The following is a 25,364-nucleotide window of genomic DNA, read 5'->3' on the forward strand; positions in this document are numbered from 1 at the left end:
AATCAGGCGAATCAGTGGTGAATATTGCATCACTGTAAATGAGTTGTGTTATGTGCTTGAACGGTTCATAATGGAGAAATTCCATGAAATAAAAAAAGGAATGGAAGATGAAACACCCACCTGAGATCACTTTTGAGACATTATGAAATGAAAAAAAAAAAGAATTGAGTAGCACGCAGGTGAGATGGTGATCAAACATTTATTCTTGGCTACTGCAGCGCAAATAGAATAATGTTTTCTGTGTAGACCGGGGGCCACATGTACTTATAGGATCCTAGTGAGTGCAGCTATTCCATTTAATCTAATCTAAATATAAGTGTTATAAGGAAAATGTGCAAATATATCATACATATCTTATCTATTTTTGTATTATTGAATTCAAATTAAATGTTATTGCACAACATCCCAACACATCCAACACAATTTTGCTGCAAGATTCTTGATCCCGATATTTGCTATTTATATTTGTATAACGAGTATTGTGTAGATAATGTTGACATTTTTAATAACATAGATTCTTTATATATTATTTTCATTGAAGGCATTTTATTTAAACAAAAGGCTTATTTGAGTCTAATCAGAGTTGCAGACATTATTCATATCATGATACATTTTTCCTGTATTATTCCATCTTTTTCTTTTTTTAAATAGATTTTCAATGCTTAATCATCACGTTTTTTCAAACTATAATACTAAGAAAAAAAAGCTTGCTTTGGATGGTCCCTCACTATGGTCCCACAAGCAAATTGACAAGTGGGGCAAAAGTCAGCAGGAAGTCGCTGTGACCAGATTAAGGTTTTACATAAACGATCAGGAAGCATAAAGAGTTTTGTCTCACAAGGGCTTGGATTTAGACGAAGCCTCCTGAGGATTAAAGGGTTCAAATGAAGTGAAATTGAATTGTGGTCTTTTTAAAAACACTAACCGTACGAGCTGTTCCAGGAGTGGCAGTTGTCACAGCTTTAGTTTCAGGTCAGGTCACAGGGCACATGCAGCATTCAAAGCCACAACCCACCGTCCCGTGAGGCCTTTTGCCACGGTGCATATCAATATGGAAGAGCAAGAGCCGCCGCCTCCATACCTAAAAGATTTAACGGCCATCTACATGCATGGACGGTGAGTGAACTGTAACTGCTGGATTGCTTCAATCCAGACGTGGAGACACGGAGGTGAAACGATGTTCGGCAGAATTAGCCCAAGCATAAACAATCCTGATTGGTTTCAAGGTCATAAATTATTACCAGCCAGGGTTCGGGAAAGTGGAATGACATATGCTCGGTGACCTGGAATCCATCATCTCTACCATCAATTTATTTGTCATTTCCAGCCAAATGAAATAAAGTGGAATACAGGACGAACACTTTGACTCCAATGAACCAACAGTGATGGTTAAGATGATGTGGAGAAGCAGAGTTTGAAACTAGCTATGGAGCGGCTGAAGCTGATCACAGACGCTCATTGATCATTCATTCGTCAGGTGTAACTGCAGACACGTAATTTAGAGAGGAGAGATGAGCAGATTTACAGAGGTCTGGAAAAATAAAGAGATCATTAGTGCTGTGAAATGTTTGACAGTCGAGGACCTGAGCTCAACTCAAGATTCCAGCAAATCCAATGGAAGAACAACATGGAGAATCAGAGATTGACTGAATGGATTGAACATGTTTGCTCTTTTAAAGAGATTAGACAGACATAGCTGCGGGAAAACAACTGAGATAAAGATCAGCATTTGTTATTAAAGAAATTACATGAGCCTAAAACTCTATCTGACTGGAACCAGTAAGATAATACAAGAGAAAGCCATGCCAGTGGAGCGTCCAAGAAGACAGGTGACTTCAACTGCACCTGACATTTCAAAGCGAGCCAGGCCCCGACATAGTTTCAGGGTTAAAATCAGCACTAAATTGACAAACTTCAGAAGCATGTGGAGCCCCCAAATGAATGAACATGACATCATACTTTGACATTCAAATGACTAAATGTCCTTCAAAGTTTGACATCTACATGATTTAGAAAGCATAGCTTCTTGTGAAAGTGGTAAGATTACGGTGCGACCCAGCTGTTCTAGGTGTCCAGCTGTTAAGAGGATCCAGTAACAATTGATTTCAATTTAGCTATTTCTATTTGTATTTTAAACACCTGGAAGCAATAAAACCATGGAATAGCGCTGAAATTATAACCCCTTAAATCAAGACAAAAAATAAATAAATAAATATAATAAAAGAAATATATGATAATATATAATAAAAAAAAAGAATTTAGAAAAAGCAATAAAAACCATTTAAAAGAAATACTCTTACAATTTAAATCCACGTAAGCAGCAGTAACTTTCCAGGACACATCTTTCTCATGGCGGACCATGTGACCTGGTGTACACTGAAGCCTGCATGCTGTGTGAACACGCATGTGAAAGCAGATATGTGAGTACATGTGCAGCATGCACGTCCGGGGACCAGGCAGACAATGGGATTCTCATTATAGAGCTACAAAGTCGAGGCATTTATTCAGTCTGTTAATTTCCCTGGCTGATGTCTTCCCCCTCTCGCAGCTTGAAGCAGCTCCACAGCGGCTCATCAGTCCCTCTAAAAGGGTTCCTCATTTAACCACAGAGCCTTATTTATACTAAATAACATTCCTTTAAAAGCCAAGGATGCGCTGAGCACAAAGCCAGCTGTCTGATTAAATTGCTAAGCAGGGGCCCTTACTTGGGAAATATTAATTTATGGAATGTTTAAAAAAGGATTCCACATACACTCCTCTTGTGTGATGCGACGCCAATTAAAAGGGAGGTTCAAGGTAAGGTTCATTACTTCAGAAAAAGGAAAGGACGGGAACGGCGCGGAGCAGAAAAGCCTTTTGAGAATGTGATTTTTAAAGGGAATTTGGCTTGTTAGTTCGATACTGGAAATGCTTTTTGGTGGAGATGAATGGTCGTCCCTCCTCTTTGTCGGAGCGCATTAGTGACATCCATCGCCCTTTTGCTGCATTCATTTGAAAGATCAGCCAAAATAAAAATCCTTGTTGCCGAGCTAGAATAAAAGTGCATGTCGAAAAATATATTACAGAGGTATTAACATTTGACTTGGGTGACTCGGGAGTGTTTGACTTTTATTTGGATGTAAGGAGAGACGACATTAAAGAACAGGGACATTAAGCACCGAGGAAAACAGGCTTTACAGCGTCTCAGCGGAGGTCGTCTCTTCAGTGTCAGGTATAAGATAAACTTAATAGTGGCCGAATACACAGTCCCGGCAAAATGAGAGATGTAATCCTGCGTGAAGCATATGACTCAGGTTAGGATTTATGGCCAGTCAGAAACTAGGTAATCTTCGTCCTGGAGGTTTTCTCCTCAAAAAAATGATTACATCTATTAGAAGCATATCACACTCTCAGGCAGAGAAGACACATGGGTCACTTGCAGTCATATTATGCTCCATATTATGCTGTGTGGAAAAAAAAGAAGTTGGGAGTGCAACAAAGCAGGTTTTGTGGCCGGACACAGAGGGCATTAAAGAAATGTATAGATCAAGGATATGACATATGCGAGAATCAATCCAACTACTGTAGGACAGCCAAGGTTTTTGATGGCAGCAGATACGACTGCATCATAACAGTGGCCCATATTTCCATTATACAATGAGGTCCAGTGATCAATGGGTTGATAAGGAAGTAGATGTGGCAGTCAGCATTCATTAAGCCTGTTGCCACATCCAGCAGTTCTTTGTTTCATTCTCAAAAGGCATTATTACATCCGTCATGTTCACAGTCAGTCAGGGCTCTGTTTCCCTCTCAGCATGAGCCTCGGATGTGTGGTGTAGAAAAGAATGAGGTAAAGCCGAGGACAGAATGAATGAACGTGATGGCTGTAGATCTAAATGACTCGATGGCAACAGAGGCTTCAGGCTGGCACGTATGCACTGAACAGTGAAGTGTTAGCATGATGCTACAAGTCGACAGGACTAGCAAAGGAACGACAATGTGTACTGCGACATGCAGGGTCTGAGTCCATGAACACTGACTTTCTCTCTGAATTCCATTTTCTCTCTTGGAGGACTGAGTGTTTGAAAACAGCAACCACAGAAATTAGCTGCCAGCATTTCTTCCAGGTGAGATGTGCTTAGTTTTGAGGTCACAACGGCTAGCTGCATAGAGCTGCTTAACATAGTCTCTATTGTTTCATCCACCACTTCCCATCTTATCAAGGAAATAAATGATACGTCTTCAAGCTCACCTGTTTACTCTTCATTTTTAAGCTGGCTCATCAACATCCGGACTGGATGGACTATCAACAACGCACACCGTAAGCTCATCTATTGAGCTGCACACGGTTTACGCACAGCTCAAAGCTGAACTCTAGAAACACACAGGCATCCAGTGACGGCTCTGTAGCCTATATACCACATGTGGCCTGATTCCCCACAGCGCTCTCCCTTCGCTCTCCATCCAACTATATGTCTGTTTGTTTACAGCACCTCAGAGGTTAAGGACTGCCCGGGGTGCACAAAGCCACAGACCCATCGACCCCATGCCATACAGGGGTTGGCAACTTGCTGCGTATGATTCTGTGCATCCATCATCCTTTGCACATATATGTACCTTCAGCCCAGTACTAGGCCTTGGGCTTGTGTCACTCCAAATACCGTGCGGAGAAATTGCTTCCTGGTTTCCTTGATGCACTGTCCATCTGCTGCTTCAGTAAAATTAGAAACGAGGCCAGTTGACGGAAGTCCAATGTGCTTTGCTGACAACATCTTCAAGGCACCAACGTACACCTCGGCATATATAAGAGGAAACAGACCTCTTGCATCGTATTACCCCATCCATTCTCTCACTCTCAATCTTGACCCGCCCGTCCATCTGTCATCTATTTTCAACTGCGTCTTTCTCTTCTTGTGCACACATCTTTTCAAATTCCCCCCGGAGCTTTAAGCATAAGGCATGTAAAGGTCAAAAGTTCCCACTGTCATGTTGCATGACTTAATGTACATCAAGAGCATCATCAGGCTTCATCATATGAGAGGAGCGATAGCCATCCTGAGTGTTCCCTTCTAAGACTCAAATCAGAGTGTATGCGATACTCAGCTTCTCAAAGTGTTACTGTCACTTGTCACCCCGGAGGTGCACGCAGCACGAGCACGTTCAAGGAATGTCGTGTTTCATAACACACAGCCAGTATAACGCGTCTAAGAATCTCAGTCATTTCCAGGTCAGTGGCTGTTTAACTAACACCAGTTGAAGAGAAGCCAGTGGGTTTCCCAGCTGAAAAGAGGGAAATGTCATGAGCTTAAAGGTGACGGGTTATTTGATGATTCAAACATGCACTTGGTTCCACAAAGTATTCTCAAAGTGTTGCACATGCATGGATGTGTGGTGATATGGAGGTGGATTGTGTTTCACTGTCACATTGTTTGGTTCACTGTCAAATCCCTGGGTGTTTAACTAAAGATACTTGATAGGAACACAGCAGCTGCTACGCTTTCTCCTGTGCCCACACACACCTGCCACCTGTATCACAACTTCTCCATCCACTACTCCACAAGAATACAGATAGAACCATCATGATTGGTGAAGCCAACTTTCACGAGAAGCTTTTCATCTATTCATGGCAATTAAAACAAAGTCACTCCTGAAAATGAGAGCAGAAACGACTGACTTATATGTCCCTCATTGCAAACAAAAGAAGAAAAGGTCACACAGCAGGTGGTGTGTGTGAGTGCGGCAGTGAAGGTGCGTGTGCATGTATGGGTTTGTGTGTGTACAGGTGAACAAAGGGTCACTCAAGTCCTCCGCATATGTCATCTGTCAGATCAACTACGTTTCACACTGACATTTACCTGTATTCAGAAAGAAACCCCCGAGAACTCCAGCAACTGAACTATTCATGGAAAAAATAGATTTGACTTGGACTGATTCAGATCCAATATATATATATATATATATTTGCACCTGAGACCAAAGCGTTGCAGAGTGAATGACAGGCAGTAGCTGTCGGATGATGTTGTGTTTGGGAAAAACACAACAATATTTGTGATTTTCTATATCGAACAAAAGGAAACTGGGACACAGCTCCAGCAGCAGACGGGCCACCAGAACTGTAACACCAAAGACAAAAGAGGGACTGACATTGGAATTGTGGAGAAAAAAAAAACAGTGAAAGATGAGAACCTGCAGCGTTTGAAGGTGCAAAAGGAGAATGGGAGTATGTGAAGAGGAGAATGATGGACAGAGAAGGGAAATGGTGTGACCTTGTGAAACCCAGTCATCACCAGCAGGGAGGGAATTACGGCGAGCGTCTGAGAACACATCTGTCCCTTCACGTAACCTTTACCTACAGTCGCTCCGATTATTGCAGCCAAAAATCCTTCATAACAATATCTGGCCTCATACGAGTTAACATATTTAAAATGTGGTCTCAACCGAGCACACATCCTCTAAATGGTATTGCTAAGAAGGTAATGGTCTCAAACCTACTTACTTCCATCAAAGCAAACAGAAACAACACTACAGAAGGAAAACATACGATATGATCATGTGTAATTAAGCGTGTATGGTGACAACCAACATGCACATTTTGATTTCCTGCTCATCATCACCCCATCCCTGTATTTCCCGCTACATCAGGAGCTCAAATATTACAATTATATCTCCTCATCAAATTTCTTTTGTTGGCAACATCGTTTTGTCATTTTGTCATTTTGTTCACGCAAACAGGAAATGACTAGTTTTTTTAACGCCATTTTCCACCTCCAACTATGTTTTCGGAGCAGAATTATGTTTGAATGACTAAAACTCATGTATTCCCTAGGACATCACGCGGTTTAGGTTCACTGCAAAAAGGACTTCCTGATATGTGAAAAGGAAAGGGAGAATGAAAAACAAATGTCCGCCTGCCTGCTGCCGTATGCCGTCTTAATTTCTCACCTGTCACCATGAAGACGAGGAGAGTCCTGAGAGGCAATGATCCAGACTCCCACATGCCCCGGGGGGAGCACTCACACAGCCACACGCGGGAATATCATGGGAAATAACTAACAAGGCGTCAGTTCCGTGTTATTGATCAAACACACCAACACTCACATGCAGTTCTAGCTTAGCAGCAGCTTCTTTGCTCATTAAAAAGAAAGCAAATCTACTAATTGAAGAAGGCTGTGATATTATCTATCCAGTAAAACTGTTTAATGTCTCATCCCTCATTGTTCCATTCAGTATTCAGAGCTGCTGAACAAAATAAAATGCTGCTGCTCCCCCTTGCTCCATCAAACCACGAACAAAGTCTGGCTCAGAAGCACTTCGATCAAAACCTGAACGTCAAAGTTAAAATCCTAACCATTTATTTCAATCGTACATTGTAAACGTGTCACATGACATTATCTGACAATTGTATAACTGGCTTGTCACACGGCTCTTCATCAGTCAATGTTTCTTCTTACATGATACAGATATTAAAAAAGGAGCGAAGTGAGTGAAGAACAGTTCTTATATAATTTCTGCTTCTTATTCCCACTTCCCTTATTTTTGGGATCAGTGGTTATGTGTAAACGTGTATCTGTGTCAGGTCCCTTTTTTCTGTAGTAAAAAATCTGACTGGCTTTATCTAACATGTTGAATAAAGCAGAGATGACAGGCTGGAGTTGCTCAAGAATCACACGGAGGTTCAATGTGCAGAGAATGATGACCATAACAAAGAAGATGTCTGTCTTCCTACTGTACTTTCACATCAAAGTACATCTGAATTGCCGCACTAACAATAAATAAGACTCCCTTATATCAAATTGCAGCTCTTAAGGGCAAAGATACATGTAGAACTAGGGCTTTTAAAGAATTTGGAAGAAGCATATTTCCATTCACTGATGAGACAAGGAGGGTTGATTGATCATTCGCTGATGACGGTCTGGCCTCACGCACCTCTCAAATGACCCCTGACCTCCTCCATGTGGCCTTTCCGAAAGAGTATTGCAGATTTATCAAACAACATAATGATTACAGCAGCCATCACTCACTAATGCTCTCCCTTGAAGAACATCATTCACAGGCCAAACAGAAGCGCCAGGCCCTGTTCTCGGGATGCTGCAGACACCTCCCCTCTCAACACACGCTGCTTCACTTTCTTCTTATTATGGCTGACAGCTGACATTCTACCTCAATCTTGTCGTCTGCCCTGCTCTGTCACTTTAGCACATTTTCCTCGCATGGAATCTTTGTCACTTGCTTTCACACTGGGAGACTCACAGTTGCCAGGTGAGGAGCTGACAGAGCGATCGCTCCTGTGCACTGATTTGAGCTACTTGTTTGACAGCATTCATCATTTATACCCAGGTGGGGAAGTGTAACACCACTGTGATGGAAATAAAGATCTTCCAGGACGGACAAGATGAACGTTCAAACTCATTTCATCCTGTTGTTTTGAGCAGAGTAGATGATGGAGGTTCATTCACAAAAGAACCATCATTCTGCATTTGGATGTCGAACACTTCACACCTATTGCTATTTTAAATAATAGCAATAAGGAGGCCATGGAAAGCGTTAAAAACAAAGTGCTGATGGAGTCCACTCCATTTAAATGGCAGCATGTGTCTAGCAAACTGCTTTATCACTCACTGTTTCTCTTTGAGGAGTCATTAATTACCGTCTTGAGAGCGCTATGAGACGTCTCAGTGACAACACAATCTCTGTCAGACATCAGTGAGACTTACTCCTAAGTCTTTTCAGAATCGCGTGACGACTCCATCAACCTCCCACCGAGGGATTTAGAGGGGGGCTCTTTCTTAAAAGCACACAGACAACACAAACTCTCTTTGGACAGAAGGAGAGACGACTAACCGATACACTGGTAATCCGGCCGTTTCATGGGGTGCTAATGCACACAATATGCTATCAGTCCTTAGCCTAGGACACATTAGACAGGATTTTCAGGAATAAACAGTCAACACATCTGTAAACATGGAACGATGCCAGACCCTGAAAAGCCGTTCTAAACATGAAAAACAGCTTTCATAAGTCTCATAGCAAATAAACATGAAGATCAAGGGACTCAGAATCTATATTTGCGCACATAAACAGGTCACCTGTATTAGACTGGTTCAACAATGGGCCGCGACTCTTGGATAACAGAGACTCATTTGTGCTGTCCTATTTCAACTCTTATCTGACTCTTGTTCATATAAAAGATGAAATAACCCAAATTATCATTTCAATAAGAGTCCTTCAATGAGGATAAGAGATTCTATAATGCTCTGAAGCTAAACTCCTCTTCAATCCCCTCACCAAAATCTAACTCACGATTCTACAGTGCGGTACACCAGGGTTAGAGGTCCCCCTTTATCTGCAATCCTATATTAACCGGGCTCTCGTGGCTTAAGTCCACAATCGAGAATCAGCAAAAAAAAAGGGCTGGTGCTCAGTGGGGTATCGCCAAAGCCCCACCGTCTGAACAGATGAAAGGCTGTTTGTGACGGCTGTAAAGACCTTATGAGAGGAGCAACAATGTGACAGACTGTGATTATGCAGCCACTTATTTCTGGGACTTTGCATGCACACTCCACAAAATCAGTCCTTCAACTGTTCCTTTTAAGTCTCTGATGCCAAACTGTAGCAGTTAAAAAACTGTTCAAGAGACTCGATTCAGTCAAACAACCTGCATGATGCGGGCAATCGTTCTGTATTACAATGATTGTTTTGCTGCCAAATGCTTTCTCACAATGTGTCAAAGCCAAGGGTTAGCGCTTTAGCCATGACCAACTTTAGCCCTAAAGTGATGAGCTTGAGAAGAAAAGATGTGTCGACTTGATTTGAGGAAAAGGCTTGAGGAATCACGATTCGGGGAAAGGACCCAAAAGAAATAATGGTTGGAGGAGGGTGTAGCATGATAGACCAAACAAAAACAAACACTAACACTCAAATGATCTTTCTATCTTGCAACTAATGCATCCACTGACATGTAAATTCATTTCGCAGCTGGATAGAATGATACGACAAAAGTATTTATACTGACTGCTGTCCCCTCTGATGTGGTGTCCACGTGGGAGGAAGCCCTGGGTCTGACCCATTCTGGTGAGAGCAAATTCAGGGCCTCTTGACTTTGACGGCTGCCCCCTCAACCCGACCACAGTTCCATTTCTGCTAACATCCAGTTCTCTTTGGACAACGGAGCAATCAAACCGCCCAAATGCCACAACAGGATCATAAGGTAGAAAAGGGACAAGGATAGCTTTTGCCATTTAACATTATTTAACATGAGGTAACTTGCATTAAACTGCACGTTTAAGAGTCATATAACTTAAGTAACGTTTTATTTTCATCCATTTCATTTTTCAAGATTATGAAGAAAAATCTGAAGACAGCATGATTTTGGACACCTGAACTGAACTGAAGCTCGCCTCACTGAAGACCCTCCCTTCTGCCGCCCTCACCTCCCCCCCTGTCTCCCCCTCTGACAGACTTTGTGCATCTCCGTGCACCCCAAAATGTAGGCTAATGCCCTGCAGATCTGACAGATTTAATGCCAATCCCTGGGTTGCACCAAAACCAGCCGCTGGCAGGGAGCTCTAAGTGTGTGTGTGTGTGTGTGTGTGTGTGTGTGTGTGTGTGTGTGTGTGTGTGTGTGTGTGTGTGTGTGTGTGTGTGTGTGCGTGCCCAGTCAAATACAAATCCATGCCTGGTTGTCTTTGGGAGTCAGTGAACATAGACATAAAACAAGTGCCCTTGGTAAACAACTCTAAAGGTCACCGGCCATTTCCAGATTGTTTATACCTTCCCATCATGTCTGGGTGAAACATGAAACATTCCTGGCCTTAATGTCACTCACTTTGTGTGTCAATTCATTTAAAAGAACAAACTGTGAGGCCAAAATAAACGGCTGGGAGTGCAGACGTGGGGGAAATGGCTTGACATCGCCTCAAAGCCTGGTTCTTGGAAGAACAACTAATATGTATTTATGTGCTGGAGTGTGAGCAGTGCCTGGGGTTTTGAGGTCAGTCTTCGATCCATTATTAATGGGCCAGCTCAGGTTTTGTCATTTAAAAGATCTGTCATCTGACAGATTGCAGGCTCAGCTTCCCTGCGCTCTGGCTTTTGGAAACGGACGTCAATGGTCTCCGACAGAGGCTGAAAAATTAAGGCCGGAGGAAGAGCATGGAAATCGGGTTTGGGGTGCATTTTTACTTCAGTCATTTTACTTGCAAAGCGCGACCTTTCCCCTCTGCTGGAAACCGTTCCAACAATCAATGACATAAAATCACTTGGCGACTTCTCGCTAATAAACAGAAGCCGGGTCGGGCTGCGATGCATATTCACCTGTGGCTCCGGCCGGAGACGGCGTTAACAATCTGATTCATTAATCCAGCCGCAGCGAAAATGAATTTACACAATTTATCAATTAAGCATGCACAACAAAACAATGGGCTGGCGGCCCGGGCTCGTAAATCACACGTGTCATTTGCTCAGAGGAGATTGCAACTCAGGATTTCCTCGAGGTCCAGGTGCATCAAGTTTTGCCTCGTTGTCATTTTAAAACCTGCACACACAACAGAACTACATGCAAGGAAAACCTCTCCAGCATCATTATGAAGAGTCTCACCACATTCAACAACATTCGCAACATTCACTGTCAATTCGATTCGATTAAATTACTTACAGCCAACAAACAAACTCTGACCTTTTCCTTTCACAACAACACCGCAAACATGTTGGACTGACTCAGTCATGGGAGAGAATAGCAAAGAAGAAATATTTTGACTAGTTTCAGGGATAAAACATCTATGATGATGAGAAAAAGCATTGCTCTTCAGCTCAACTTTATCAATTTGAAATGGAGCATAAAAAAAAGCTATAAACGTTTAATGCAGTTGAAAAGTACTTAATATTATTCTACACATCTAAACATTATAACAACATGATAAGACACTTGGTAAGCAGCTAACACCACATCACGGTCAGTGCTAGCCAGAGGCTAATTCACGAAAAAGCCTACCGTCTGTCATAAATACGTGAAATGCACAGCAGCTTCACTTATTCCAGGAGTTCATTTGGTGAGCTGTGTGTCCCTTTTCAATTAACATTAATGATTTTCCATCCTTACGCTCGGCTCATGAATATTAAAAATGTATTAAAATAAATGTAAATATAATGTGGGAATTGGCGCATTTTGAAAACAAGTGTGGAACTCGGGAGTTTGTTTTCAATTCGTTAGGCATACATCCCCTTGATCAAACAAATTACTAGAGACAGCCAAGTGAAGAAAATGAACACACACACACACACACGCACACACACACACACACGCACACGCACGCACGCACACAGTGAAGTTTAATTACATGCTGTTGAGCAAGCCTTTCTTTAATGCGTTCCACGTTTCATCGATGTCAGAGGTCCCTGACTCTGAATTACTCCATACATTTTGGCATTTTAAATACACACAGCCCAAAATATCCATACTAATTGACTTTTTAGTATTCAACTGCTGCTCTATTAGCATTGTGCGCGTCAGAGTGAGTTGCTGACATGCGCTGTTGGAGGAGTGAACAGGAGGGCAGCTTCTGACATTTCGGTTATTAAAAAAAAGAGCTGGAAGGATTCCCAACTCCCACATATGTGGATTCACTCCTGCATGCTGAATTAACCCAGACGGAGACTTTTTTTTAGCATACAGAGGAGTGCATTGACAATTCAACAGAGGGATCCTATATACAGCAGCCAGAGACATCAATACACTAACTTTTTAATGAGTTTCCTGACAATATCAGTCGACAGAGCTGAAAAATGTTGGATTTGGCAACCACACCTGTGCATTGTATATCTCTGTCAGAGCTATAATGGAACGCTCCTTCACCATCATGACTTCTGACATAAAGCAAACTCCAGGATGGGTAGATTAAATTGTGGCTATATCATTATGAGCATACCATTAATGTGCAACAACTAGAGCTTAAATATTCCCCTCAGTCTTTTTTTATCTTCACGTATACACTTAATATTCAGGCTCAGTCTTGCACTAACTTCTAACCCCACACACTTGGCAAGAACACAGCCCCAGTTCTCCAGAAGTAATAAACTGTCTTTTCACTGTGTCGCTCCAACCCGACATGGAGGACTGCTGAAAATTCCCTCGCCGCTATTAAAATCCCTCAACACATCAACACGTTCACAAGGACGTCGTGTTGTGCGTCAAAGTATGTTGGTGGCAAAATGCTCCACATGTTCGAGCCGAGTGGGAAAATGCATGTGGCACACAGACAGGCATGAAGTAGGTGAGACAGAACAGAAGGGTTGGGAGAATTGAGTTAATTCACCAAGTTGAGATGGAAGAAGAAAGCAGAGCGACCTGCCGTCACACGCGCTTGTGTGAAGCATTGCTGATCTCTGGGGGACGCAGGGTAATGTTTTGTTCTCTCCAGTAACTGTGTTGAGGCCTTCAATAACTTATAAGACCTACTTCCATGCCAAAGAAATTCACTTAATAGGACTAAATATTAGCAGAGTGTGCTTTAAATATATTTTATAATTGCTTTATAATTTGCTACACTACACTGGAACAAACAGACTTTTCCGTCCATAATTACATTAATAGCGAGTAAAAGCTGATATACTCATTAAAATTTACTTTTAATGTATGTAAACAAAATCATTCTTCTATTACATTCTGGCATGTATTCCTGTCACAGTATAGCAGAAGGCAGGAGCCTCCCCTGGCCATTAGTGGTGAGCTGAGACTCACCATCACAACTAAGGAGCAGAGGGCCGAGTTCACTCAAATCCGTCTGCTGGATTCGGACCATTGACCTGTCTATGGAGGTCAAAAGAGAAGCTACGACGTAGCAATACTAGTTGTGTTTTCTAAAATGAATATGAGGATTCAGCCAGCAACATGAGCAAGAGCCAAGTAATACCATGACAAAACAGTATTTGTGTTTCATATGTACAGAGAAGAAACTGTGTTGTACAGCAATGCACATACTAGCTTAGTACTATACGTACGTTTTAGATGTGTGAAAAAAAATAAATAAAAATAAATCAAAAATGTTGAACTGTTCAAATTCTGTCATAGAAACTAAAAGAGACACTTGAAAATAACTTGAGAGGAAATTTCAAAGCAACATGTCATTTTGTTTTTTCTATCTTTAATTTATCAATGCTTCTGCGGCCGCACAGTCCTCCGGTGGACAGGTATGGCACATGGTAACGAACAGCAAGTTGCTAATGAGTTCCGAAATTGACTCATTAGTGTGAGAGGAGTTTAAAAAAAAAGAGTGTATTCGAGAGTCAGTGAACTTTTCATGCATCTGCGCATGTGGTGCCAGGAGGTGTGGGGCATAATGGCCAGCGAGCGGCGTGTTTCCTCTCCTTGGTTTTTTTCTTCTCCGTCAGTCACATTAACAAGCAACCGAGAGAAAGTGGGACTAAGTGGGCGTTTTGATTTTCTGATCGTCTACCCCTTCATTTTACCTCAATCACGCGGCTGAAAACGATGAAAGGAAAAGAAAACTTTTCATTCCTCCTCTCTTTCTCTCCATCTGTGTCTGTTTCCTTGCTGTGAATAGAGCATTAATTACATTAGCATTGCAGCTGCACGCGTTCAAGGGAGGGGGGGGAGAAGTGCTCCATTATTTTCTTCAGTTTGAGGAAGAATTTATTTGCATAAAATTTGACAGGCCAGACAGGGAAAGCGAGGGAGAGCATACGAGACAATGTGGAGCGGAAAGACCGCAAGATTTGGAGGTTTCAATTCTAGATTGAACTGGAAACGACAGGTTTACGTGTGATGTCTCTCAGCATCTGTGGCGCAAATTTAGCGACATCTTTCTGAATGTAGAGCCATGTAAACTCGAGATAAATAAATTAGAAGGCTCTCCATGTGTCACCGGCCTCTAACAGCATCCTCCCATCTCAAGGGACAAACTCATATCTTCATCTCAGAAGTTCGGTCTGCAAGTGTTCTGTCACAGACAGAACGTTTCATCTCCACCTGTTCTCCAGCCAGTCATGTTTCCGAGTCAGGGCCCATCTTCTGCACTCACTTAATGACTCACATCCCAGCCAGCAACCAGCTATACAACACTAACATACAGCTCATATTCCAGCTGTGCACCATGTGGTCTACACTATCTCGGGGTCGTGAAGTCACCGGAAAAAAATACTAAAATAAATGTCTAACAAAACCCAAACAATTTCCAATGTGTTCATGTTTACTACTTGAAAAAGTGATGCATAAGTGACATAGCTTTAACATTTAGTCTCACTGAAAAACCATCCCAAAATCAGCTCCAATAAATTGTGCTAAAGCAACAAACACGTGAGGCGAGCAAACGGAACAAAGAAGGACTGTTCTTCTGTTCCAGGCTACATTGTTTTTAAACACAGAAGAAGTTGAGAGTGCAGTGAGAAACTACTTCCAGGGCCATCATTTTTTGACCTTGAACAGAATCTCCAGCAGGCAGTTTTCTTCCCTTCACGACTACAGCCAGCAGGTGTGTGTGCGCCCGCGATGAAGCGCATTAATCAAAATGCAAAACAGTGAGTTTAATTTCACAATGTTTATGCAAATGTTTCTCCCTGCATGTTTGCACTAATGTGTGTGTGTACTTTTGCGAATAGTAGGCCTGAACTGTGAGTATGAGTCTCAGAGTAGAAACCAGAAAACAGAAGCTACAAACATGATAATGCTATCAGGTACAGTTGGCATAGCATCATTCGTATTTTGTTTCAGAATCAAAATAACATTGCATTTCACTTGTCTGGAACCCAGAACTCATACATACTGAAACAAGTGGGTTCTAGCACAAATCCCCAAAGTTCTGGCTCAGCTAAGTTGAAGCTAGTGTGCCAGTGTGATTGGATCACACAACAATGCAAAAGTGCTTATCCTTGTTTTATATGAGCTACCGTGCTCGTGACACATGGATGTGAGTCTGAGTTCACACTAACTAGACTAAAAGGCTGACAATATACATGGGACGGTGGTATTTATAGAAATAAGAAGAGTGTGTGTGTGTGTTTCAGTACTTGATGGAGTTCCTGAAGTGGTCTTCCGCAGGGTTCTTGACAGTGCAACTGTTGAGCAGCCACAGATCTGCTTCAGCCGGGTCATCTGCGAACATCAGAGGAGTGAATACAACAATCTGACGTCAAGACTCCTGTTCTCAGCTACTCCTCGCTGACAGACACATTCCTCTGCCAGACCGGAGCTCGCATCTCGTCACTGAGACGTACCAGACCAGACAGAGTGGAGTCTCAACAGGAGTCCTACAACACTGACAGAGTCATCACATCATTGAATTTGCATAATGGACAACACTGCTACTTTTAGTTATTTAGATTGACAAAAAGCCACACACTTATGTAAAAATTCACTTTTCATCAGCCTCAAAAATGTATTTGTCGCTTCATAGGTCACTGCAAATCAACTTGGTATGATATAATCGGACAGAATAGAAGGATGTCAGTGCTCATTCACGCACCATCACAGGAGTGTGATATTAAGCTTGTGGCTTAAGACTTTGGGGGCAGGCTTTGCTTGGCACTGCCAGGATAGCTGTCACACACACACACATACTCTGGGAAGCCGGGAAGGTGGTGGGAGGCAATGAGCCTGCTCCTTTATGCCATATTGAACCAAATATTTCACTTAGAATCCATTTTCCTGCAGCAGTCGAGCAGAGGCGAGGACAAACACACGAGTACACACACACATAAGCATGCGCAGAAAATTATAATTAGCCAATTTTAAAGGCTCACTGGACGAGTCAAGAGAATAAAGTTACCTACTGATTTCACTATGACAATGCTCAGCTTATCAATTCATCTACGGGGAGGGGGGACGGCATTTGCCTTTATGTTGTCAGTCCCTTCAGGGCTAACTTTAGAAAGTTATGCATCACAATACTTTCATTATCTTCCAATAATACCAAAACATGTCTTCCCCTGGTTTTCAGCCAGTGACACAGCAACTCTTCACTAAATAAACAGAGGTGATCCAGTTTTGTGTAGTGCCTCAAATTGCATTTAAAAAAAACTTCTTTAAAAAAACCTTTTTTTTTTTTAAATTCTACAACAAATCGTTCCCCTTGATGTTTCCAGCTTCATATGACATGGGAATAAGACACATTTTAGCCGTTAACAATGGTGCAAAAACAACTAAAATATTAGTAGCTAGCAGCAAGTAAGTTATCTGGTTAGTATGGCGTTGGTTCGACGCTCCATTTACCACTGAGAAGAAAACATTGTTGTTGGACAGACAGTTTCAACGAACAACGCATGTATGTTTCCAAACACTGGCGGGTCGGAAACCGTTGGACTTGACAAGCTGACGGTCTGCCCATAATAAAACCACAAATGAGCGATTCATCCGATATCTGTCTAGACACACACACCAACACACATAGCCAGGAGTAGGAGGTCTCAGCTGTGTGTTTGCCGTCTCCTCCATGTCTCCAGGGAGTTTTCTCTAAACCAACAATAACAAGCCTTCCATCACTGCAACACACCAACACAGCGAAGACAGATACAAACATCTGCAAAGGACACACTTTGTGCAGCATCAGCACATCTGACCAAACCAAACGCTGGGGGCTACTTCAAGGTTTATTCATGCACAATGTACACATCATCAACGAGACCACTTTTTGTTTAGCGCGGAACAGCATCATTTAGATCTATGAACTCTTGATGTTATGTAGGGCAGGCCGGTCCAAACGCACGTTCACATATCCAGATGAAGAAAAAGGCCACATCACAACGAGTCTGCCGCTGCACGCCGCAGCAAGTGCGACACTCGTTCCTCACCAGCAGCAGAAAGGTTGGCAAGGTCACGGTGGATGACGGGAGAGGTTTGTCTCAAAGGCCTTCCTGGCGCCTTTCTGCCACATGGACTTTGGGAAGTCAGGGCACAGAGAACTGACTGTGCCTGAGGCTCAGTTTGGGAAGCCGGACTCGCTCTCGCACAGGGCGCCCACACAAGACGCTCAAATGCATTGTTATGCTCAGTGCCAGCTAACATTTCGACGCATGAAGAATTATAATTCTCAGATTTACGGTTGAGGCAGTGAGACATTTTTATTTCATTAAGCATTCATTAAAAAATGTTTTCTGTTCGAAAAGTAGTGAATAGTTCATGGCCTGCTACAGATTGAAACACGGGATGTTTTGTCTAGAATAAATGGACGTAGAGGAAAAAAATCTAACCACACACACACGCACGCACGCACGCACTTGTTTCACTTGTTAATAATAAATAACAGAATATATTTATATGCTTTACATGCTTTGATAAGAGAAAAGTGCAATCAATTGATTCACTTGTCAATGCTTGTATTTTTTGCCCTTAAAATCTCTTCCCATGGGCTCCCTTGAACATGTCAAGGTTCTCCTTGCTCTGTTGCTCAACTTCAGAGGTAGGCCACGTCAAAGACGCAGGACCTGCTTTCATCAAGGCACATGCACAGTGATCACACAAGCATGTAACCTGTACAAAGCAAGATGCTGCTTGAGATAGGGGGCGAGAACAGAGTGTGGCAGAATCCCACAATATAATGAAAAACCTGTGACATCATTTTGCATTCACTAGTGGCGAAAACCCTCAAGCACTCGACGATAAGGGAATATGCGACCGAGGAATTGCATTTATGAAAGCCTGTGAACATCACAAATCTCACATTGAAATAGTTCCCAATAATATTCTTTGATTTTAGCAGGCATTTTTACCATGCCAGCAACACAGCGCGAGTCGATCAGGATTATCAAGATAAGACCTGTGGCGACTGCATAACAAGGTATACACACGCAGATCTTTTTAAACCACGTGCTTTTGGCTGATCTCTCAATCTGTGCGGGACTCAGCCTCGGGTCACCTTGACTGACTCAGCATGTCTGTGCTCTTAAGAAACACTGCTGAACGAAGGTCTCAGGAAGATTTGCATTGGATTTGCATAGGAATGGCGACCCGGCCAATGGGTTCAGAGTAATTTGTTCATTTTTACATTTTATGGCTGCCATGAACTGTGGGAAGCAGTTTGGAAAAGAACATACAAAAACTGTTGACTTATCTTTAATCTCAACAAGAACAAACCCAGGGGGCGTCAGGGCAGTCGGCAGTTCAGGCATGTGCAAAACAGAAAACACCCATGAACACATTTAAAAAACATTTATACTGGCTTCAAAAACAGACACAAAAAGCAAAAAATTGGGTCAACACAAAGTCATTTTTTTACAGTTCTTTTTTTTTTTTTACATTTCCAAACCACAGATTTCATGAGGTGCTTCACACAGGCCAATTCTTCTCCTTATCTCTGCCCTGAAGCAACTTCATAATTTGTCACACTGGTGGGAGATTCCCTTCCAAGAATGGGATTCTACAAATACATTATTTTCTAGTCGCACACAAACACATTTCTCAGAACACGCCGGTGTGAAATAATGTTTCTCTGCCGGAAGCCTGAAGATGAAAAAGCCGAGCTGGATCTCACTTATTTCAATGATGTATTTCATTTAACCACAACAGCTAGCTTTAAAATTAATTACTTTACTGTGAGGGTGCAGTAAAAACATAGTGGACTCCTATATAAAATATGACGGATAGAAGCTCTGCGTGCCGAATATTGTGGTTCAAATATCTTTTAGAGTAACAGACCAAATCATCTAGGTCACACTTGGATATTGGAAAATCCAACACCTGCGGTCATTGTGTTTCTGCTCGAGTAAACCGATACACAAGGTCATACATAACAAATTCCAACGGCACACTCCATATGGAATGTCCAAACAAATTGTGTAGTTAAGGATGAACAGAGCTGCTGTTGTGTGGATATAAATAAAAATGGGGACAAAATCAATTAAATAAAAAGCAAGCCATCTGAAGCGAAGCAAATGATGTAAATACCCAGGTTCTAAAAACGCTATCAGATGATGTATCCTGTCGTATTTTGTGTTTTTCGATTTACCCACAGGTGTGTGAAGCGTCCCGCAGAGAAGCCGAGATGAGGCTCAGCTGCAGGGTCAGAAAGCAGGAAGCGCGCAAACAATAACAGGCAGAATGGGAATACAGTAATTTCCCCAAACTCTTTTGTTTTTATACACAGATGTGCCAACGTATAAATAAATACTGGAAAAACCAAATCACAGCTTCACACTATCTAACACGACCTTGTGAGGCCTGACGGGCATGAAGGTTCGAGTCCAGAGCCGAGCTCCAGAGGAGGAGGAGGAAAAGTTGAAAAACTTTCAAACGCATTTGTTGAGAAAACATTGCATCATCCAAGCCGAACAAACAATCCTGTCTCATAGTGATAATGAAACTCATCTGCATTCCCTGAAAACCAAAAAAGACATTTCTCTGAAGGGTGTTAATTAATAAGCAAAGCAAAACAGAACACGTCACATTGCGCTCTCGCCGCTTTGGGCCACAACTACACAAACAATATTAGATCATACCGTTACTGCCGAGGGAAATATTAAAATCAATTTCCTGGAGCAAAATTTTACAGTGTTTTAATAAGGACGATGTTGCAAATGAGTGTTGAAGAGCAGTCACATCTTTATATAATCACAAAAACAAATACTGCGAACGAAAAAGTAGCCAGAGGTGAGAGGGAAATGTGGAACATGAAAGCCTCATTCTCACCTTAAATGGGATTAAAGGAGGAAATAGTTGAATTCAGGTTCAAGCTGAATGCCTTCTGTTTTGCTCGTAATTTGCATCTGAGCTTTGTATACAAACACTTCTTATTTTCAGGAAAGAGTTGCGTTGATGATCCCGGTGTAAGTGTTTGTTAATGCCTAAGTGGAATGTAGATGTGAGAGAACTCGGTGTGGCGATTAAATGCTTGAAAGAAGCCTCACAATACAAGCTCTGAAATGTTCTTGTGTCAATACGGTGTTGTTAGCAACAGACTTTATTCATCTTTGTCTGCTGCTGCCACTTAAGTTCTACTGAACGTCCTTCAGGGTGAATTAGTTCGTGACTCAGGTGAGCAAGTCACTTGAATCTTTTGTGTTTATATAGTCAATCAACACATGTACAAACATTATTAAGATGACAGCTTAGGTGACATTCATTGACCAGGTAAATGCATGCAAAGCATCCTTTTTAAAAAGATTTTCACAGTTAATTCATGGACGTCTTGCCTCCAAAAGAAGGAAAAAAAAACTATCCATGTTAAGCAGTCGGAGAGAGCTAGCCTTAAGAATTAGCCAGAGGCACAGAGACTCAATCAGATGCTCACACTTCCAGGAACCCTACAGTTAAAATCATTTTCTGTCCAGAAAAGTCAGACACAGGGACTCCCACAGATGTGCAGGACTCACTGAGTCCAACTGGCTTCCTGTCAAGTGCAGCAGCACTGACAGCATGGACCACTTCTTGCCACGTCACTGACCTGCTAAAACATGCATCATAAAGCAACTTCTGCATGCTGACCCATCTAAATTATGTATTTTTTCCTTTTACAGTCAAGGGAAGAAACCTGAGTCGCCAGGAGAACTGATTTCCAGGTGATTTGATCCAGATCATTCTGGCGAGTCAATCTGCACAGGCACATCTGTGACTACCGACCAGGCACCAGTCAACTCGTCTGCAGACAGCCAGACCATTCAGGGCTAAAACAATCCTGTTTCAAATATGCATTCAATATACAGCCCATGGAACGGAGAGCCCATACATATTTCTGTTTTTCTGTTCGTATATTTCACATCAGTAGTTTCAAAACTATGTTGAGGTAATTGCAACAGGAAATCCAACACCAGCCTTATTTCCCCTCTCGAGTCAGAGCCGTGGAGAGAGTTGATTTTAGAGTGTCCTGCATTGGTTTGCCAGGCAGTTCATGGAAGTTCACTGCAGTCAGAGCGTGCATATTTATGTAGGAACTAGAGGTCTGGAGACGCTTGGCTCTCTCAGCACTATAAACCAGTCACGCAGACAGCTCAGCTCCAGCTCGCCCACTCACTTAAAGATATGGAGCGTTTATGTGCATGCGTGTAACCCCAGGTGCTCGGCTTCCATCATGTAACGCTTCAGCACTGCTGAATGGAGTAAGCAGTTTACTAACAATGATTCTAATGTTTTTACAGCAACGGTCCCTGACACTTAAAATTCAGGCAGCAACCAGGAAATTGAGATGTGAGGACACTACTGGGGAGAGACATAGATCTGGTGTCGCTGATTCCCCTCTGGTCCTGGCTGATGATATATGAGGGTTAAGGCACAAGTGTCTGGCTGCGTATTGGTCTGAGAGAGACAGAGGAGGCAGACATTAGCCCTAGGGGTCAATATGACGCTCCTGGTGCTTTTACACACAGACCACATCATGACCCACTTTCCGTCCCGACCCACACACACACAGCACATATTCCCACATGCACACATGCATGCTTGCACAAACACATTTCTGTTGTCAGTTCGCCCCCCGCCCCCCAACTCGAACACATCCCTCCTTCTCTGTCCTCCCTTCCTCTTAACACGCACACAGACAAGACGTGTTGACCTTGAGATACAGTACAGCAGCGGTTTATGGGAGTACGCGTACTGGGGCAAAGGGGTGGCTTTGGGGTGAATAGATACACTTGACTGAGCTAACAAGGGCTGTCTGGCCCTATTGGCCGTGAGGACAGCTGGATGCCAGGCTGACTAGAAGGACAGGTGGACTGGAAGGCAGGGTGGGGCAGTGACCCAGTCGGTTGTATTAAACATCACCATCATCTACAGCACTACAACTCCAAGAAAGAGAGGCGTGCTAGACCTTAATGCCATGTGAAACGGTGCAATACTATGTCAGGCTACAGAATTTATAGCCATTTGAGATGAAACGAGGGGTTAGATTATTATCAGCACAAGTATGTCCTCCGGTTTAACACATCCTCCTGTTGGGGGAAACTCACCGAGGCCAAGAAGAGAATTATGCTACGAAAAGAAGGATACCACTTTTTAGCCACGATTCATTAAATAATGTGAAAATCATAAAAGAAGTGGCGGGTGGAGACAAGGCAAAACATTCTCACAGACTGGCGATGTAATGTATGCTTTTAATTACACGCTTCAGGGAGCGTGACGGCTACCTGAAGCGTCATGCGTCCATTCGGAGAGTCAGCTGTGCATGACCTCTGAGATGAATGGGATGCATCCTAAATACCAGACACACATGAGCACGAGCGCTGCCTGCTGCAGGTACAAACTCCGCTCCCATCACTCATCCCAAAAATAAAGGTGAGTGACTGTGCAGGACATGAATGGCCTTGAATAAAACGCAAAGACGGTTCAGAAGTGTAGAGACAAAATTAGGGTGAAGATGTTGAAGACGAGACAGTGCTAAAAAGCGAACAAATTTAGTACAGATACTGTAGCTGTCCCCCACTTTGTTGATCATTTCTGCACAGCCAGATGAAATAAGAGCGCAAGAACAGCCAATGAGTTGGATGTCAAATAAATGAATGCAGGAGAAAAGTCAACAAAAGCTTTGTCAGTAAAACAATGGCAACAGTTAACGGGTAATCTGACCACGACAGCTAATAGCTGTGTAATTATCCCTTTTAATACCTTTGAATGGAGAGCTCATCAGCAGTTTAATGGTGCTTGGTTTTGGCGCAATTTTCCAGTCAATTCCACGGAATGCCTCACTCAAACAGGTGTAATTGGTCAGAATTAGAGTGGTGCTTTACCCACAGGCTCATAATACACTTCAAGACAACAGCATCAGCAGCGCGCAGCATCTTCATTTTGAAAGGATTCACGAATGACTGAATGATATTTTGAGGCTCTCCAGGTTTGGTTTAAGTTGTTCTTGAAGCCGTCCCTCTGTGTATGCACACAGCAACAGCTTCCCCAGCGGGATTCTGAAACATACAACAGTAGCTATTTGCACATACGCGATAGGTGTCCCAGTGAAGCACCCAATTTGAACGTCTCTACTCTGGTTGAACCTTCAAAAGCACCGGACACAGACCCCACTCCTCTCAAGGTGATCCTCTCCTCTTGATGTCACATGACTACCAATACACACAGACATGTTCACAAACTACATTCAACTCAGATAAGAATCCATGAATTGGATTAGAAGCACCGAACATCACAGCCCACTTCAGGAAGGCCCACCACTCCACTCTTACAACAACCAGCCTTAAATAAATAAACTTGGATCCTTTAATCCTGATGATTCACTGCAGGGCTGTCTTATTAGAGTGATTATTTTCATCTGGGTGGAATTAATGAGTTGGCACAGGAGCGGGTGACTGACAATACTGCCATTTGGCTTCCTTCCATTCCAGAGCTCGGACCGTTTCAATGAAACACACCCTCCACAGCACTTTGAAAGAGTGAACAAGCCACCATAAAAGCCAAACTGAATGTTTCCTTTTTTTCAGCCGACTATATTTGGGCGTCATTCTTCCGAGCTGTCACTTGGCACAACTGTATATTCTGTATATGTACATTAACTCATGTTCAAGTGTACAAGTTTCATTCTTGGCAGCCTGCTGCACATCCTCTCAGGGAAGAAGCAGGAATTCATAGCAATAGTTATCCTTGCATGTGCCTAATCTGCTGTCGCTTGCCAGCGAGGAGTGAGGCTGTCTCAGTGATGCTCTGTGTACCAAGAAGCAGGGAGTGTATGCCAAGTAAGGCGCAGCAGGGGGCCAGCAGTGCACTAATGCCAACAGTTTGACAACATCTTAGAAACATTTATTCACTGGGGATTTGTCTCTGGTGCTTTAGAGCGGGTCCATTTGAGAAAGCGGACAGGTTGATGGTAGATTCCTGGGGCCGTTTTCCTGCAAACGCAAAGGGAGCTTTTTGGGAGTATTACATAGAATACATCTTCCTTATTGTCAGTGTTGTTCCACATCCTTCGGGCCCTTTGGAGAAGCAGTTTGGGGATGGAGTTAGCGACACTAACTGGTGAAGTTTGATTTTCCTCAACTGAGAAATTATTCCTGAAGGTGATTCATAATAAGCGCAGTTCATTGATACATGTACACATTGATACAAATGGTCAATGGTCTGGTCAATGCTTATGCACATCTGCGTGTCTTTGGGGAAGTAGTTCATGTTAACACACACCGGCTTCTCAATGATAAGCTAGTCCGTATCTGAAGCTCCTGGTAGACTTTTACAGTCATTTCACTGCAGTTATTCAGTTGTACAGTGTAAAAAATGTGTTTTGCCTGAACCAAACAAATTGAAATGAAAAAAGAAAACTAACAGAAACCCAGGGCAGGCCTATCATTATGATATTAGGTGGTGCTACCACTCTGAAGAAGCCAAGACGAGCTCAGCAGCAGAAAAGCAGTTGCGGCTTTTGGGTGAGGTTGACTTTCACAGGGCCAAAAATTGGAGTCGATTTGTTGCCTGAAATCTGATGTTGGGAAGCTGTTACAGGCACCTGTGT

General features: G+C 42.7%; 1 protein-coding gene across 2 annotated transcripts in view; it reads right to left on the bottom strand.

The window, feature by feature from the left end:
- Positions 1-25,364, bottom strand: part of cdkal1 (CDK5 regulatory subunit associated protein 1-like 1) — a 163,145-nt gene that overhangs the window by 123,978 nt on the left and 13,803 nt on the right. For both annotated transcript variants that reach the window (XM_053888251.1, XM_053888250.1), the window contains one exon: positions 16,000-16,084. In XM_053888251.1, coding sequence (XP_053744226.1) covers positions 16,000-16,084 — 85 coding nt within the window. The remainder of the gene's footprint in view (positions 1-15,999; positions 16,085-25,364) is intronic.

The sequence above is a fragment of the Synchiropus splendidus genome, chromosome 15, assembly GCF_027744825.2.
Source record: "Synchiropus splendidus isolate RoL2022-P1 chromosome 15, RoL_Sspl_1.0, whole genome shotgun sequence".
Taxonomy (NCBI): Eukaryota; Metazoa; Chordata; class Actinopteri; order Syngnathiformes; family Callionymidae; genus Synchiropus; species Synchiropus splendidus.